Source organism: Ammospiza caudacuta, chromosome 7 (assembly GCF_027887145.1).
Source record: "Ammospiza caudacuta isolate bAmmCau1 chromosome 7, bAmmCau1.pri, whole genome shotgun sequence".
Taxonomy (NCBI): domain Eukaryota; kingdom Metazoa; phylum Chordata; class Aves; order Passeriformes; family Passerellidae; genus Ammospiza; species Ammospiza caudacuta.
The window spans coordinates 48512461-48530821 of record NC_080599.1 but is presented as its reverse complement, the minus strand read 5'-3'; the positions used below and the strand labels follow the sequence as shown (position 1 = coordinate 48530821).

At 49.5% G+C, this 18361-nt stretch overlaps 1 protein-coding gene across 2 annotated transcripts; it reads right to left on the bottom strand.

Annotated features, from left to right (window-relative positions):
- Positions 1 to 206: 206 nt before the first annotated feature.
- LHX8 (LIM homeobox 8) lies at positions 207 to 11927 on the bottom strand. Of its 2 annotated transcripts, none has more exons than XM_058808864.1 (9): positions 11710 to 11927; positions 11094 to 11255; positions 10746 to 10898; positions 8115 to 8236; positions 5841 to 6061; positions 5159 to 5262; positions 2621 to 2716; positions 1423 to 1606; positions 207 to 694 (listed from the first exon to the last, which is right to left on the bottom strand). In XM_058808864.1, the coding sequence occupies exons 2-9, from the start codon at positions 11172 to 11174 to the stop codon at positions 618 to 620; spliced, it is 1038 nt and encodes a 345-aa protein (XP_058664847.1). In that variant the 5' UTR covers positions 11175 to 11255; positions 11710 to 11927; the 3' UTR covers positions 207 to 617. The 2 variants fall into 2 exon arrangements, with proteins under 2 accessions (XP_058664847.1, XP_058664849.1); XM_058808866.1 differs by lacking the exon at positions 11710 to 11927 and adding an exon at positions 11541 to 11569.
- Between the last annotated feature and the right edge of the window lie 6434 nt (positions 11928 to 18361).

Genomic DNA, 18361 nt, shown 5'->3' with positions numbered 1-18361 from the left:
GTTCCTCAGCACACCAGGGACGTTCTCTTAAAATTGAAGATTCAATTTACGCACTTGACAAACGATCACAGTTCAGCCATAGACACAGCAACATTTTTGCTTGGCATGCTACAGCAGAAACTTTATTCAGTTCCTTTTGAAAATATTTGCAAACAAAATTTATTTTTGTAAACTCACAGAAATAAGCTTTAACATATAGGCTCTACACAACTCAAATACAGGTAATACTTTTAACAATAACTTACAAATACAAACCTAATGATAAACTACAATTTCACAAAGAATTGTAAACATTTTGCACAATTGTCAGTCCTTTCTTTTAGGCAAAGTGCTCTTTTGATGACAAATAAATTAACACACACATAACTAGAGCAGACTACTTCCAGACAATACAAAAAGGTGTTTAATAAGGCTTGTAAACAATTAATAGTTACTTATGCAGAACCCATAAAAGTGTCTTGCAAGCTAAATAGATGTACATACTTGGGCAAAAATTTTCTTGAAAATGCTCTGGGTGTTAAATAAAAAGTTAACATTAATATCTTTCCAATTATATTTTCAATAAACTGTGACTTAAGGTTACATCTTTAATAGCTTAGATCCCTGATGAAAAGGAATTAGGTGTGACTTAGTGGCAGCTGTGTCATTGAATGGGGTAGCAAAGGCTGAAGTCCAAGAGCTGTAGGAGAATGAGCTACAAAAACAGAAACATTTACCAGTCAACTTCATTGAAAATAGCACAAGATTAAAAGTCAGTGAATCCACTTGGTAATGACAGTTCACTGTCCCAACCCTGCAGCAATTGTGTTTTTCCTAACCCAGCATCTGCACTCCTCCCCCAGCTGGCCACTCTTAACCCCACTGCTCTGGAGGAAAACAAGCTCAGGCCACAAATGCAGCTCAGCCTGGTTCTCCCAAAACCTTCACAATCCTCCTAATCACAAATAGGACCCAAAGTTGTAGACTTGCTGGGTCATAAGACAAATGAAGATTGAAGCACTTTTGACCACCAGCCTGTCCCACTCTCTCCGATTGTGTGTTACTGAGAGGAAAGCTGAAGCTTTCAGGGAATTTGCTGGATTGAGCATACTCACAGTCCATGGGACAAAAGCCAGGGAGCAGGTGCCAAACAGTTTTCATTAAAATTAAATGTTATTAAAATATGTGAAGTAGATGTTTAAATAAGTATTTAATTTCTTATTCTTGTTTTAATAAACTAGAAGAAGCACGAATAGTGGTCTTCATACTCAGATCCTCAGCCATGCTGTTGCAGTGAAGGGCTACTGCTTTCTTAATGAGGTGTAGATAGCAAGTACAGTATTGATATATCCATTGGGTTTCTTTAATCAGAAAGGTAAACTGGTTTTGCTACAGCTGATAATGTTTTTCTGAGGAGAAAAATAGCAAGGCTGTTATACCTACCATCCATGTAGCTGTGCAGAGCAGTGAGCATAGTCCCATCCTGGGGTACGTATGCAGAGTATGCCATTTCTTCTAACATGGGTGGAGACAACCTGGAGGGCTGGACTGCTGTGACAGGAGCAGTTGATGAATGATTAGGACTAACATGTTTCTTATGGCGTGCTCTGCAATTCTGAAACCACACCTGAAAAAGAGGGAAACATACATCGCATTGATAGATCACATTCAATACTAGCACAACAACAACAACCTTGGAGTTTATCTTAAGCTGAGTTTGCATAGCTCATTTGGCCTTTGATGCAATGCTGCCATTCTGAACGTACAAGCGTGGTCAAGTCAGGAATGCATTTTCAGTAGCCAGCACCCACCAAGGACAGGGACAGGGCTGGGCAGCTCCAGGGCCGGCGTGCCCAGGCCGAGCAACATCTCATCACCTGCAGCCCTGCTCCGCTGGGACCCAGCGCCTCCCTGCCGGGAGCTACTGCCAGCAAAGCAGCTTTCACACACAATACCCACGTGGCCTTTCCACATGGAAAACAATTCCTTCTTTTTATTTAAAGAATTGATTGCAGCAGCCAGATACGTCATTTCTATAGAAACACTGTCAATCTTCCAAGCTAGAATGAGCCAAGGCAGCTCAAAATTAATTTTTATTTATATTAACATATAAATATATCATTTGTATTATATTTTTAAAATCACATTTGTGTATGTGAATTTTAAAAAATGCATCAATATTTTTGCTGAGAGACATCTTCAAGCAAGGATTCAGAGTTTGTGTTTCAGTTTTGGTTGGCATGGGTGCATATTTTAACTCTGCTGTCTATAACAAATGGCTAGATATTCACTTGTTCCTAATGTCATACCACAGACGCTTTCAAAAAGAGTGCAGGTCTTAAGAATAGACTACTGCAGTCAAATATATATTTGAAATAAATTAATACCAATTTCTATACTGTTTAGGCTGAGAAGTTTCTTCCTAGAAGACTTAATCCCTTCACACAAAGTACAAGAGGAACATAGCAAGTTTTCCAAATTACGATGCTTGTTCTAGACCTATTCCTGACTAAGGATGTTGTCCAAAGTTAAAAGAGATTAGGATCTTTTTCCATGTTAGAATAACCTCAGAAAAAAATTTGGTTGAACATTTCCAATGGATGAGTACCAGACTGTGAGTCAAGGAACTTCACACTGTTACCTGTATAACACGCCTGCTCAAGCCTGTTCTTTCTGCCAGTTTCTGAAGTGTTTGTGCATCTGGATTGTTGTCCTGAGCAAACTGTGCTTGCATAACCTGAAAAGGCAAGACACGAGATTGTAGGAGCATTTGTATCAAAAGCCACATTAGACAGTATTTTCAGACTAAGGTACTACTCCTTGCTTGTCTTCAGGAAACTTTTTTTTTTTTGTGATCACTAGTCTCTAGAGAGTACTCAATACATTTAAAAAAAAAATCTCCCAAAGCCAAAGTACAAGTCCTTGCTATGCTTGACTGAGCTGTGACATTTATCAGAAATTAGAGAAATCCATTCTGCTTGGTAGTAGTAAAAACTGGAAGAAGTCCTCTGTAAGACTGCATTAAAAGAACTATAGGAGAAAATTTACTGCAGAGCAACTCAAATATGCTCAATAAACACCTATAGCAGCAGACCACAGCATAAAAAGGCATGAGCCATGATCCACCACTCTGAACCTGTCAACCACTATCTGCATCCTATGTTAAATGGAGTAATTGATATTCTTTTCATCTCCATGGAGGATACAGGAATGCTGTTTCCTTTGTCTTTTACCACCCCAAGAAACAGGCTCCACTGTGGCTAACCTGGCCTTTCTGATGGTTTGACCACTCATCTTTTGACAGAAAATTGAAGTTGTCAGCACTTCTCTTAAGAATATAAATTACACCTTTTTTCTGAGGAAGTAAATGTCAATTTGGCCTGCATCCTGAAACTTTCACAGGCTTTAAGGATTCGGCCTGTTTATGAAAGTAGGGCTTCATGGATTTCTGCAGGGTATCTTCAGCAATTTCAAAGCGTTATTTTGTTTTTTGGATTTTTGACCCATCAAACTTTGCCTGGCTTCATCTTTGAAGATTCAGACTATTTACTTTTGTAATTTTTCATAGAATCATAGACTGGTTGGGGTTGGAAGGAACCTTAAAAGCTCACCTTGTTCCAACCCTATGCCATGGGCATGGACACCTCCCACTCCTCCCACTGTCCCAGGTGCTCCAGCCCCAGTGTCCAGCCTGGCCTTGGGCACTGCAGGGATGCAGGGGCAGCCACAGCTGCTCTGGGCACCTGTGCCAGGGCTGCCCACCCTGCCAGGAACAATTCCTGATTCCCAATATCCCATCCATCCCTGCCCTCTGGCAGTGGGAGCCATTCCCCCTTGTCCCATCACTCCAGCCCTTATCCAAACTGCCTCTCCAGCATTCTGGGAGCCTTTTCAGGTCCTGGGAGGTGCTAAAGAACAAAACCATCAGAAAAGTGTGGACATTCTTTTGTACAAGTACTTTGTGAGATAATTACATGCTGCCAACTCTGACAGTGCACTTGTCCCAATGTTTCTCTTGTTGGAAGTAAAGACTTATAGCAGCCTCGAGGACAGGTACAGAGGTACAGCAAGCAGAGAGAAAGTAACATGAACTAACAAGATGCCATAAGACCTCAAACACCTGTTAAAGTATGTTACAATCTACTTTAAAGAGGAAAAGAAGGGAACATGGAAGTTTGAATGACAGCAGCTGCGAAGAGCCCCTGAATACAGTTCCCATCCTAACGGCTGATCTTATCTCCCTTTCAGCTTCTGCTGGGCAAAAAAGCTCCCTTTTGCTGAAGTTCAAGCTCAATGCCCAGAGCCCTTGCCCTGTGCACCCAGATGGATTATTGTTTACATGCTTGTTTTGTGTTTTAACACCACCTCCTCTCTCCAGTCATGACTATAACAGAAGGTTTGAACAACTCCATGCCCTTTTTTATAGCACTACCTTAACACCTCACATGTTATTACACCTCAAGATGAGTTTCTCAACTGCTTTCACTATTAGAGGACAGGCCAACAAAATAACTCTTGTTACCAGAAAGTCAAAGACCTGTTAAACTGAAGGCAGGGATGTACAGTCAGGATTAGGTAGAAAGTCACAACTTCCTTCTCACTACTTGTCCCACCATCCCCTCTTTCATTGGAAGCTGGCCCTGTCTTAGAGTTTTTCCCTAGAAAGCTAATTCAAGTGGTTATCTAGAGTTTGAAGTAGCTCTAAACTGTCTCAATAGAAGTTAACTCTTGTCAAGGCAACAAAAAGACAAGAAACCTGGAAAGTGGAGGAGATGCAGGCACTACAACAATTCCAACTTCCATCTTATTAATGTCTTGAAGTCACATACAGGAGCCATCTTCAGAAAAACTTTTCACATTACATAATCTAAAGAATATTTTGGTTTTATTATGCTTAGTGATGTAAATGGCTGATTAAATAGATTTCATCGAGCAATCAAATAGAACCACCTTTTTTGTTTCCACTCTTCAGAATTACAACCTTCCCCCAGGGAAATAAAGAGCTCAAAGAGTACTATTTCATGGTAAACTTCCAGAAACATGCTGTGTCTTGATAGTTTATGAAGTAGTTTAAAGCATTCAAGCTTTTCTTTCCCCCTGTATGCATAAAACTTTCTATTGCTTCAGCGCCCATGTCCGGCTTAACCTAAGCTACACAAGTTTTTAGCAGTGTCTCTACCTGGAGCTGATCTGCTGTGAAGCTGGTCCGAGCTCTTTTTGCTGGTTTTGGATGATTAACATCTTGTTCTGTCAGTAATGCTCCTTCCACACTAATCCCATTACCTGAAACATTAAAAAGAAAACAGCACTCCTTTCTAAACATTCATAATGTTGCTGTAAGTCAGGCTGTTCTCCAACAATAACCAACAGTAGTTGGTCAGCTGAATTTCAGCTTTAAAAAAACACAATCTATTCAAAATTCAATTGATCTAGCATCACAACACATTATGCCCTAAACAACTCCCTTGCAAGTGAGGGAAGAAATAAATGTAACATGATATTTTATTAACAGGATATGCTGATATTTTGTTTTCCATAGGATACAAGACAAGTTCTGCAGACTAAAAAGACAAAAAAACCCAAAGCACTAGAAGAAAACAAAAAAACAATGCCCCAAAACAAAAAAAAAAAAACTACAACCAAAAAGCCAACCAAACAAAAAACCCAACCCAAACCAAAATTGCAGAACCAAAGCAAATAAATAAAAGCCCCTGAAATAATTTACCATTACTTTGATTCAAGTACCTGTGCTTCCAGTCTTAGTAAAACCAGCCAATTATCTCCCAGTGTGGAAAATGGAGCAAACCCCAACAATTTAATTAAATCTGAACCACAAACATATTTCTTAAGCAGTCTGTTACCATTTTCAACTTCTCTTTTCAAATTGTCCAACATGCAGTCGTAATGTACTCTGCAGAGGACTTTCTCCTCCACCAGCGCGAACTCCTCTCCGGTGGAGAGCTGTCTCTTGCAGGAGAAGCAGGCGAAGCACGCCAGGTGGTACACGTTGCCCTTGGCCCGCCGGACCCAGTCCGTGGAGTGGATGTGGCGCCCGCAGCGCGAGCAGCGAGTGCCGTAGCGCCTGCAAGGAGAACCGGGGCAGCTGAGACCGGCCGGGCACCGCCAGGCCCCCGCAACGAGAACCGGGCACAGCCAGGTCCCCACAGGATTGGGGTGACCGGGGCAGCTGAGACCGGGCCGGGCACCGCCAGGCCCCCGCAACGAGAACCGGGGGAGCTGAGACCGGCCGGGCACCGCAGGATTGGGGTGACCGGGGCAGCTGAGACCGGGCCGGGCACCGCCAGGCCCCCGCAACAAGAACCGGGGGAGCTGAGACCGGCCGGGCACCGCAGGATTGGGGTGACCAGGGCAGCTGAGACCGGGCCGGGCACCGCCAGGGCCCCACAGGATGGGGGTGACCGGGGCAGCTGAGACCGGCCGGGCACCGCAGGATTGGGGTGACCGGGACAGCTGAGACCGGCCGGGCACCGCCAGGCCCCCGCAACGAGAACCAGGGGAGCTGAGACCGGCCGGGCACCGCCAGGGCACCGCAGGATTGGGGTGACCGGGGCAGCTGAGACCGGCTGGGCACCGCCAGGCCCCCGCAACGAGAACCGGGGGAGCTGAGACCGGCCGGGCACCGCAGGATTGGGGTGACCGGGGCAGCTGAGACTGGCCGGGCACCGCAGGATTGGGGTGACCGGGGCAGCTGAGACCGGCCGGGCACCGCCAGGGCCCCGCAGGATTGGGGTGACCGGGGCAGCTGAGACCAGCCGGGCACCGCCAGGGCCCCACAGGATTGGGGTGACCGGGCTGTGGCAGCGCGGCTGAAGCCCACGGCACGACTGCGCTGGCATTGCAAAAAAAAGGAAAATCAGCAAGTTTCTATATGCTAGCTTAAGGCAAGACACTACTGAAATACAGAGGTTAGTATTTTCAGAAGGCAAAGAGCTAAATCAAAGCATTTTAACTGCTACATGAATTCATAGCTCCTCATCATTCCTTTTATAAAGATAATTACTCTTAAAAGCTGAAAGATGGAAACAGCAGACTCTTGAAAATTTTTCCAGTTTTTCAAATGTATTTCACATTATTCTAGTGGTAGTCTGAATTAATATATTTAGCTAGATTACCCCTTTACTAATCTTTAGCATCTTCAGCAGACAGGGGAAAACCCATATATTCATAGTTATTTCCTCAATTCACATCACATTATGATTTTTAAATAAACTAGAAAATCTGCATTATTACACTAGAAAATTTCTCTTTGAAGAGGAAAGTAGCCATCAAAATATGTTGATTATTTAGATAAGAATTTGTCCCCAAGATCTTTGCAGACCAAATTTTTTTCAAGTCCCACAAATTTAGTTTTTTCAGAAGTTTACAGCACTCAGCTTGCCCCCTCCCACTACGTCTCAAACTTGACTAGCTGGATGCAATCTATTCACTGCACACCTGAGAACCCCAGAGATAGTTTGGTCTAGCAATCCAACTAGAGAAGTACTAGCAATCACATCAAAATTAACTGCAGCAATTTTTGCTGCTTTCTGGATCAAAAACTCTGCATCCTGAATACTCCATTGCCAACACAAATAATATTCTTCCTTGCAAGATTAGCCTGTAATTTTGAAGGAATCACATTCTAAATCAAACTGATCACAGAAAAGTATAACTGCTGAAAGCTTTTTTTCACAATAATGGGATTTATTCTGGGTTGATTTTACAGCTCCTTGTGATGCCTTAAGCCCTACACCAGTGAAGCACTGCTCCAAACAGATCATCTCAATTTTACATTGCATTCTCAGCCAGCATTATCCAAGCACGACTCTTTGCACAAAGGATGGCTTTTCAACCCGACTGCAGCAGGGACTCCTCCATGCATACACGTGTAAGTGATGGGATAAATGCAGCAGCTACGTGCAACAGGGGAAGGGCAGATTGGAGACTTAGCAGGAGGTCACGTTACACAGACTTAGGGTTCCCCAAGTCTCTCCTCAAGAAAAGCCATAGTTTAAACTGCTGAAAATAAACCTAGCAAATGAAAAAGTCTCAGTGAATTTCAGTTGTGGCTGAAGTGAAAAGAAACAAGCAAGTATAACAAGTTATCTGATAAATTATATTCCTGTAAGATATACCTGAAATAATCAAGTTTGCAGAAGATGTCTTTGTCTTTGATGTAGCAGCTGGTGTGCCTTCCCAAGGACGTTCTGCAAACGCTGCATGAGAGGCAGCGCACGTGCCAGCAGAGGTCATTCACCTGCAAAAACCCAACAAAAAACCACCCTTCAATACCCGTACTACCAATATTGCATTTTATATTTACAAACCCCGGGGTTTTTCCAGAAATGATCAAATGTTATATGCACCATGATTCACAGAAAAGTTATCTTGAATGCAAAATGTTTTCTCTATGGAACTGCACGTTTATTGAAGGTAAACGAATTTGATTCGAGTCTTCAGAATAAGCTTTCATGGGTTTGTAATTAAAAGCGGTAGAAGAGGAAGCAAGAGATACAAGTTCCATGCAGGTGTTTTGTGGCCAGTTCTGTTCTCATAGCACTAGAGTAAGAGAGCGGATTTTGGCCTTATGTGACCTTAGAAAGGCAACTAACTAACACACTTCTATTTTCTAGTCTGTACAGATTCCTGCCTAACAAAAAACAAAAGTTGCAAAGTTATTTAAAATTTTAAAATGCGAGTATTGAAGGGGAAAAAGGTCTGTCAAATAGAAAAACACCATGAACCACTCCTCCATTTGCCATGTTGCTGTTAAAGCAAATTTGGTGAATGGCATCGGAGTTTCAAAACAGCAGCAGGTGTTTTAATAGCAAGTTCAATATTTCTTTAGTAAGTCCATAGCAAAACTAAACATAGTCATGGAATGCGGTAGAAATCAGCATTTTTGGAAACTTACATATCATTTTTGGGCATATAAAATAAATAAAATGAGAGCAATTATTTCAATTTCTACTTTCCTTTAAAAGGAACTCTTAATTGCACAGACATTGCACATCACCTAAATAAATGATTTGACAACTCAAGACTCCTAGTGACCACACAAATTAAGTAATAACCCTCTGGATAATCCCATACTGTAGAGGAGGAATTCTGAAAACCAAAGAATGATTATGTTTTAATTGGTTTCTCCCCACTGAGCCAATTTCTCATCTCATACCAAACAGCCCATATATTCCCTATGGAAAAGCAGATTTGAGGTAATCCCGAATGTGCCTTTCATCAGAGCATGGCCAGACAAACCTCAGAGAAGGCAATGCATGGACTCCAACACCCACGCTGGGATCGCCCATTTCAGTCATTCTTCAGGGTGTAATATTGCCGTGTGCCCAATGCTTTCCTAACCCTTATCCTTGTCGGCAGCCACCTTCCCACATGCTGACAAGTGTACACAACTTGCAAAGAGCGGGACACCAGCAGCTTCCCTGGCTGTCCCATTTAATGCCATTTGTCTGTGTTCCTGTTTGTCAGTTGATGAAGCTGAAAGGCGTGCTGCTGCTGGACACCAGCATACCGGCATCGATTCCTCTCTGCCTACGCAAGAAACAGTAGCAGCTAATTTAAACTCAAGGCTAAATAATTTAGAGGTCTTTTGCTCCAAGTCCCGTTATTCTGGTTGTTCAGATAGGAGACAGCAGTGATCAGTAAACGATCAATGAGCTGCCAAAACGTCACAGGAGTTAACAGAACTGAAATTGAGTTCAAGTCAGTTTTGGTCCTTGTCCACCCGCCTGTTCTGTGCCAGCCCAAGCTGCTGAAAGGGAGACGGGGTCACCCGAACCAGGGATGCGCGGCAGCTCCTGCACCAGCCCCATTTTAAATGGACGCTAGCTCCCGCAGGCATTTCACTTAGACCTCCCCACCTCAATTAAGACCTAACCGGATGATTTAGCAACACCACAGATGTCTTTCCAGGGGTGTTACCCCCTATCAATTTGCGACTATACAACAACTTCGTCTAAAATTGATGGAATCAACCGACTTCTACCATGATCGTAACTCTCAATTTTGAGAGGAAAGACGGCAAAACTCTGACCGAGAATAATTTTAACGGCTATAATACGAAAAGCAAATAAACTTCTCTCTCACACCTCCCCCCGCAGTAACGCTTCATATTTAAAGCCACTTAGTTTTGTTTATTTGTTTTTAAATTATCTTACTCGGTTCTGATTGCTAAGACAAGAGAACAGCTCTGCACGCACGCAGCTCGTTTCCTTCAAATATATTAGTTAGCCGCCTTTTGCAGGAATAACTTATTCCATTTCTCAAGAGGCATTTTTGGCTTTGAGACTCACGCCGTTCCCCCCAGACCTATGTCAGTAAAATGCAGGTCGCGCCGCCGCCGTCTGACCGAGAGAGCGCGGGAATGGCCGCGGCCGGGACGCCCCGTTCCATTCGCTTCCGCGCTTCTCCCGGCGCGCCAGGAGCACGCAGCCCAGAGCAAGCAGCGCCACCCGAAGCACCGACAGCAGCTAGGGTCCCTTCTCTGGCCCGAGCACCGCCAACAAACGCGCTGCGACCCCGCGCTCCCGTGTCCGCGGCAGCTCCGCGCCGTCCGGGGCGGGGAGGGCTGAGCGGAGCGATAGGGCCGCCCGGGGGGCTGTAGCCCCGGATCCCACCGGGCCCGGTTCCCCGAGGCTCTCCGGGCGCTACCGGCCACCCGGGCAGGCTCTGCCTAAGCAGGCCGCCCTCCGGCTTCGGCGGTGAGGGAAGTCGCCAGACGAAGGGGGCTCCGGGTCGGGCGCCCTTACCTTGAGCAGGTACTTGTCCACAATCTCCAGGCCGCAGCTGCTGCACACGCACTTGCCGGGGGCGCAGCCTGAGGCCATGGACCGCGGCGATGAGGAGGGCGACAGGGCAGCGGAGGAAGAGCAGGAGTCCTCGTCAGCGGCTGCGGGGCTGGCCTGCGGGAGCGCGGGGAGACAACGGTCAGCGCCCCGCCACGCCCAGGAGCCCCGCGCCGGCCCGGTCCGGCCCGCCGATGCCTGCGGGTCCCGCCAGGACCCTGGCGGAGGCCGCGGTGTCCGCGGGACCCGGCGGGAGCGCCACGGCCGAGGCCGCGGCCCCGCCGAGCCGCGCCGCCCCCCGCGCCCGCGCACCTTCTCCGCCGGGCCCCCGAGCGCGGGCAGGTCCTTGTCCTCCAGCCTGCAGACGAACATCGGGTCACTCTTCCAATACATGGCCCTACCCTACCACATTCCAGCCCCCGGCGGGCGGCGAGCCGGCTCCGGGGACCTCGCGCCGGTCTCTGCTCTCAGCGCCTGCAGGAAAAAAGTTTTGTTTTCAAGTGGGTGGACCTGCCCCGCTGGCCTCACCTCCTGCACAGAACCCGCCTTCCAGCGCGGCGGGGCCGTTATCTCCGCTAGCGAGCCCGTGCGGATTTAGCGAGGGGAGGAGGCACGGAACCCCCCCAACAAAACAACAACAAAAAACAACCCCCCTGAGAACCCCCTCATTTGTCCTAATTTTTTGCCACAACTTCCCCCGATCACCCCAGTCTAGGCACACGTTCCAGTCGCATCTCCCTATTAGCGAAGAAAACAGACACGATGGAAAGGGAGAGCCAGTACGAGCGATTTTCCCGCACTCCTAAATTCCAAAGCACAAGCGAATCCTGCAGCTCAAACTCGCAGCTCCTCCATCTGTCTCACTACCTCACCTCCTGCTTGCACCTCCCATTATAAAACCTTTCTCATTTAGCTAAAATAGAAGCACCTGAGCTATGGAAGCGCTCCTCCGGCTCTAAGCTCCCACAGGTGCTGCTGATTAACACCGGTGTCCCGGTGGCACCAGGAACAGAGGGTGCGGAGGCCGACTGTCCCTCACTGCCTGCAGAACCAGCCGGCGTCTCTCCGTGGAGAGGCTGTGGGTTACGGGCATCCTTTCTCCACGATTACAAATCTTGTCTGCAGAGTTCCCTCGCATCAAGCACCATTGGTGCGCTCTCGGAACATTGGAGCAGAATAAAGCAGTAGCTCGTCCCTCGCAGGTGAGATAAATAACGGGGTATCTACTTCTAGGCAGGTGTTTAACCAGCCAGCTGCTTTTAATTAAACTTGTCGTTTAGTTTCCATCTTTCCCCTCACCTCTGTGGCTCAGCCTCGCCTCACCACGGATACAGGACGTGCTGTTGATCCTCTGTAAAGTGACCTGAGAGAATTGCCCCTACGTTTTAAAACATGATGCAGGGAATTCTGCGTTTGAGGAGCTGTGTGGAAGGAGAAGCCCCGTACTGCTCTCCCGCTAAAAAAGATAATCGTTGTTTCAAATCCCGAGACCCGATCTTGTGAAACCGTAACTCGGCTGTGCCAGATTTCGGTAAAGCCGGGACGTCCCGTCAATTACTCGTTTGTCTAGCGGTTTTAACCGATCTAACCGTGGGCAGAATCCCGCTGACATCCAGTCTCGGTGTCCCTGACACCGCTGACTCAGCGAGGCAGGCAGGGCTTTGGGGTTTCGGATGGCCTTAACGCGGCTCGGCGTCCAGAGCACCGAGCACCGGCAGGGAACACGGACAAGGCTGGCCCCGGGGAGCACCGGCCTAGCCCTGACCAACACCTGCGCTGACCCGGAGCTGGCTTTCTGGCGCCTCCCGCAAGGGGCCGGGCTGTGCTCGCTCAAACTCCGACGCAAATGCGGCCGCCGATCCGGCCCGAGCAGCGGCGGGCTGGGCCCCGTAGGGCGCCCGGTAACCGCTCCCGCCGCGCTCCCAGGCCCCCGCAGCAGGGCTCCCCCTGGGGCTCCGCTCCGTCCGCAGCAGCGCAGGTCGGGGCGCCAGCGGCCGAGCGCTGGGGCGGCCCCGCGGGTCGCGGCGGGGCGAAGCGGAGCGCTCGGCTCGGAGCCGGACCGGCGCGGATCCTGCCGAGCCCCCATCCTGCCCCCCACGCGGATCTCCCCATCCCTGACCGACAGAGGCAGGACAGCACTGCTGTCGTCTGTCGCAGGTAGCACGACAGAAAACGAGCACCTGGCGAGGGGCTCCGAGGGATGCGTTGCGGCGGGGCCGGGCAACCGTGATGAGAGCCCGCGGTGAGCCCGGTCGCGGCGGATCGGGCACGGCCGGGAGCAGTGTCAAGGCTGTCGATCGTCTTTGTATTTCCTGCGCCTTCAACGAGATAATTAATGAGGTTGGTGCGCGCTCCAAGGAGGGCTGCGGGTTAGATTTCTATGAAACAATCCCCTTCCTATGCGCCTTTTCGCTCTGAAAATACAGCGGTAGGAATCAACAAAGTCTATCTGCGCGTTATCTCCCGCGGCGACCGTGAGGTTACGAGCAGCGGTAATTCATAGTGCGGTGCTGGAGGAAAGCCAGCGTGCGGGAGATCTCCATGTTTCGCGCGGCGTCCGGAGCCGGCCCCGCCGGGTGAGGAGCGGGCGCGGCTGCAGCGGCCGCCGGGTCTCTCCGCCCGCCCCGAGGCTTCGGAGCAGCCCCGCGCAGTGCGGGGGTCTCAGCGGAGGCGGGGCAGGGACGCTGCGGGGGTGCGGGGCCCGGCGGGCTCGCCCACGGCCTCTCCGATGGCTGCGCGGACTCGCAGGCTGGGTCGGCCGCCCCGGGGCGCGGGAGGCTCGGGGAGTCAGGAGGAAAACGCACCCAGAAACAGTCCGTCAGCAGATCCGGGTTATTGTTGTGGCCGGAGGGGCTTCGCAAGAGGTGAGCAGTTTTGCCGAGCTAATTGGAGAGAGGCGTTATTTCTCAGAAGCGGTCAGAAACGCGATACCGTGTACGGGGCGGACGTGGGAAGTATATGGGCTTGGTTATCCGGGATACACTTTGGGCCGTCCACCTTTATCACCCATCTCTCCGAAGCTCAGTCTAAACTTCATCGCTTAAATTACACGCCCTCGATATTTTAGTGAATGTTTCCTGCATCGTTTTCTGAAGAGATGGAAACGGGCAGACACGCAGGCTCTAGAGAATTCCCGGCTCATGTGCACCCTGCTCTCCCACTGCTGTCTCTGAGCACATCGGAAGGATGTGTCCCCTTTTGGGCCGCCGGGTAGGACCCCTCGGCGGAGACGGGAGGGAAGGGGAGCCTGTCGGCGGCGGGCAAGGTGGCCCTGGCCTGATCCTGCTGAGGCTGAGAGGGGAGAAGGGCGGGTGAGTCCAGCGGGACCCTCCGACGGGGGTCTGCATCTGGTTCTGCTTCCCCTCTCTCAAGAGTTACACCAGGATGTTTGTAGGTGGGAGCGCTGACCAGTTGCACATAGGAAAGATCTCTTAAATATTTGACGATAAGGTACAGCATGAAGAAAATACCGAACGCGGAGAATTAGGGCTGTTTTAATGAAAGGGTGTTGGCACACGGACTCCTTCATCAGAGACTGCACCGTGCTGCAAGTGCATGCGGCTGGGTGCTTCTCTCTGGAGTCTTCTTCAGCGACACCGGTTCTCCCGTTAAAACAGGTTCTGTAAGAAATTAATACCGCCACTGTGGTGAGCTTATGAAAAACGGGCACCGACACCAGGGCCAGGGTAAACCGGGTGCCCACGGCCGGCCGGTGCCGCTGGGCACGGCGCTGTCGGTGCCCGAGCCGCGCATCCCAGCGCCCGCCCGGGGGTCCCTCCGCGCTGCCGGCGGGACGGGCGCGCCGCAGGGCTGGGGGCACCGCGGGGTCGCACCGTCCCCTCAGCGGAGCGCCACCCCATGTCCCCCAGCAGCTGCTGGCAGGAGAGCTCGGAGAGGCGGGACGGCTCAGAGAGGGAAGCCCGACACCCTCGGGACAAGGTTCACTTCCCCGGAAGCTCCCCTCTCGTCTCAACCATCTCTTTGCACTACTTGGGTGTTTGTACACCTGCAAGTGTCCAGAGGTTTTTCATCTGTAGATCGCCGTGTCTTGAGCTGTGGAAGAAAGAGCCAAGCCAGCGCCCTCAGACTTGCTCTCTGTGAGTTTGCACCCCCACTGATCCCGGTTAGTGGTAAAAGATGCAGGGTTTGGACTAGCCCTGAATAATTGATTCTGGGCTGATTTAACGGGAAGGAAACGAGCCCAGTCTCTTACCGGCGACTCGTTTTCCAAATCAATGCAATGCACTTGGGTCGGGCTGTCTCTGGTTTGCGGGTCTATGATGTTTCAGGGCTGCAAACATGCAGCTTTTGTCCACGGCTCTTCTAGTGTAGAGCTCTGTTTGCTTAGTTGTGAGTGGCAAGATCAGTCAAAGGGAAAAATTCCTATTCCCTAACTGGATTCCTGAGTCTGTGGTTCCCCTGCCAAGACCAAGACTTTTATGCAATTTCCAATTATTTTTTTTTAGCATTTTTTCCCCTTCCCTTCAACAGGGAGCTGGGGCGGGGAGGCAGATGGCAAGAAAGGAATCCGCGAGATGCAGCCCTGCAGGTTTTTAGACTGCTGGCCCTTGCACTGCGACCAGACGTGCAGGGAATAATTTCGACATACCAGTGTGGAACGTCTTCATTAATTTCAACTCTTGGTCTCTGCACTCTGAACGTATTATCTGGATGCAAGCCGTGCCTGTTCAAATCAAGTGTTGCATCTCCGCGTTTCTGAAATCGCGGTGAACACTTGATGTAGAAGTTGACTTTTTAAGTATCTATGCTAATTGTGTCATGCTGTCACTCAGTTACGGAAAGCGCTGGGGACGGAGGAAATCAGAGCAGCGATCAGATAATGTAAAAGTACATTTTGCCCCTAAAGTAATGGAAGGCAAAGACAAACTGGAAACCATGGTGGGCTGTTTATACATACGCAGACACAACATTGTAAGGATGTCCTGGTTTCGGTGAGCATGGTAATTCCACGCTGGAGGGCCTGAAAGATATCGGGTCTGCCGGCCTCGCACTTTTCGCTTCTGTTCATGCGATGAATAATCACTCTCTGGAAGAGACCCGGGACAGCCTGTGCGGGGGAGGCCGGGGCCCGGCGGCCGCAGTAGGCTCGGAAGGTTTTCGGCTGCTTCGGCCGTCGTCCATACGGACAGGGCGCAGCGGGAAGCGACTCCCTGGACGGCCTTTGGGAAACACCCGAGGGGTGCGGCAGTAGGAGAGCTTCCCTAGGGGTCACCTGTGCCCCCGCAGGCTGTCCGGCTGCTCTGTCCGGAGCCGCCCCGGCTGGGGTCCGTGCCACCGACGGCCGTGCGCACCCATCCGTCTGCCCGTCCTGCAGCTGGCTCTGCAGGGCACCGCCAGGCCCGGCAAGGGGGAGCTGCCCGGGACCCGCGCGGGTATCGCGGAAAGCCTGCGCTCTCCCAGCTGTCCCCGGAACGCTTTCCCGGAGGGGCCGGGGTCGCTGCAGCTGAGCGCGATCTCCGCGCGTGGGCTCTGCCGTGAGCAGCCCGCGCCGTGCGGACCCACCGGGCCCCGGCCCGCACCGCCCACGCCCCGGGGCTGCACAAGCCCGCTCCGCCCGCGGGCCGCGGTCGCTGTCGGGGCTGCGGCGGTGGAGGGACAGAGATGGCGGGGAAGGACGTGTGAAGGTGGGCGGCCGGGGAGCAGGGCCGGGCTGTGCCGGGCGGAGCGGGAGGGCAGCCGGGCCGCAGCCTGCTCCTGGCCCCGCTGGCCATTGTCCCCGAGAGCGGCACTCGAGCCCGCCCGGGATCTGGCAAAGACCAGCGGCAGCCGGGCAGCGCCGCCCGCTGCAATGCCCTCGGAGCCGGCTGCCCTGCGCTCCTTGGGCTCCCAGGCACCCGGTGGGTGCCAGCCCCCGCCGAGGGGGCACAGACAGCCACCGCTGCGAGGAACGACAGCTCCCTTCCCACAGAACAGCCAGTGCTTTTCAGAGAAAAAACAGAGTTCCAGGGCAGATTCATCTTTCAAATTCTTCCGCAGCCAATTTGTGACTGTGTGTTTATACAGCGTTAAGTGTCTGTATTAAAGCGAAAATATCTGTTAAAAATCGAGCACATTTGGGACTAGCGAGCTACGCTGTTTTGTTTAGTAAGTGGGCAAATTGGGAAGGGAGCTAATGAAAGAAAGGTGATTCGTTCATACCAGGTCTGAAAAACACAGCGAGCCTCCAGAAACGAGATTCTGGTTTGCTGGCCACAGGTTACAATTGACGAAATGTTTGCTTACGTCTGCAAGTAAATCCACATTTACAGTTATGTAAACTGGTGTTTACAAAGTGCTACTGTAATACTCTGAAATAAAATACATTTATTTGGAAAGTGCAGAGGCTGCAGGTTTTAAGAAGCAAGAAGGGCAGTGTTCTAAGTAGAAATGAGAAATCTTATTATTCTTGGTGCTTATAATTTTAAAACTGGTATGACAATATTAGCTCTTGACTAACACAGAACTGAGTGGGGAAATTTTAGCTGGTGCCAGAGGGATGTTGATCTGGAGGAGAATGAAGAGCCTGAAGAGTGTATGTTTTTGGTCAGACTCCTTTTATTGAGTTTAGTGCCTGAAAACATTCCAATGCTTTTGGGCAGGTGACAAAATGGGGAAAATAACATGTTAAGTTTAACACAACTACATATGTCAACCTGCTTGGTTTGAGCTGTTTTCTGAGTTTAACTAACCTGTTCACACGGGAAAAGACACTGGTCAGTGTTTAAAATACATCTTTCATCTATGAGCACATGGTGGCTGTAGGAAAAATCATTGTTTTGTGGTACCTTGGTTATAATTATGGAAATCTGGATCCAGCCCTATTCCTGCTGCAGTCAGCAGCACCCCAACTATCGTGTCTTTGCTTTTGAAGGACATTAAGGATAGGTTTCTGTAAGCATATGTTAAAAAAAAAAAAAGTGTAACTGAAGAGGTTGATTACTTAAGCGGCAAGTTAACAACACAGTCTTATTCACCCCACTGCTCTACGCAAAACCACTCATCACATTTTTGGGGCCCAGGAGAGATGCTGTGCTCTCATTAAGCACTCTAGGTACTCTTTGTACTCCACAACAGAAGTCAACAGAAAATGAGCTTTTTTTGCTGGTCGTGTAAGATAGGCTTCTGTTTGTTGCTTAACGTGATATTACAGAAGGACAAGAGAGCGACAGAAAGAACAGTAATTTTAAAAGCAACTGTTTGTTTTAATATATACAAGGAACACTTGTTGAGATGAGTCACCTCTGGCTGATAACCTCAAAAAGGGTTTACATACAACAGCATTTAATTGTTTAATGTTTTGCTGTTCCTTGGTACCAATCTGAATGCTTGTGCTTGAGCAGGAGAAAAATTATTTCATCAACTCTCAAGGAAAGAAAGTTTGAGGGATGAAAGAAAACTTAGAATTCAGTGAAACATTGACTTGCCATCACAATTATACAGACTATAATATAGAGTCTACTGCTCTATTATAAATATCCAAACACTTACATCCCCTTCAATCAGCTCCTGGTGACACTGAGAGGCAGATTTACAAAACAAAGTATGCAATGGGTCCATGCTCAGCATTTTGCGTCAGTTCC

Bases quoted from the DNA above. Each gene is read 5' to 3' on its own strand.
- LHX8 (XM_058808864.1), bottom strand. From the start codon at position 11,174: ATGTATTGGAAGAGTGACCCGATGTTCGTCTGCAGGCTGGAGGACAAG. The intron at 5,263-5,840 runs GTAACAGACTGC...TTAATGTTTCAG, and splicing joins GAAAAGAGAAGTTGAAAATG to GTAATGGGATTAGTGTGGAA. The intron at 1,607-2,620 runs GTAACAGTGTGA...CCTCTTTTTCAG, and splicing joins TGAGCAGGCGTGTTATACAG to GTGTGGTTTCAGAATTGCAG.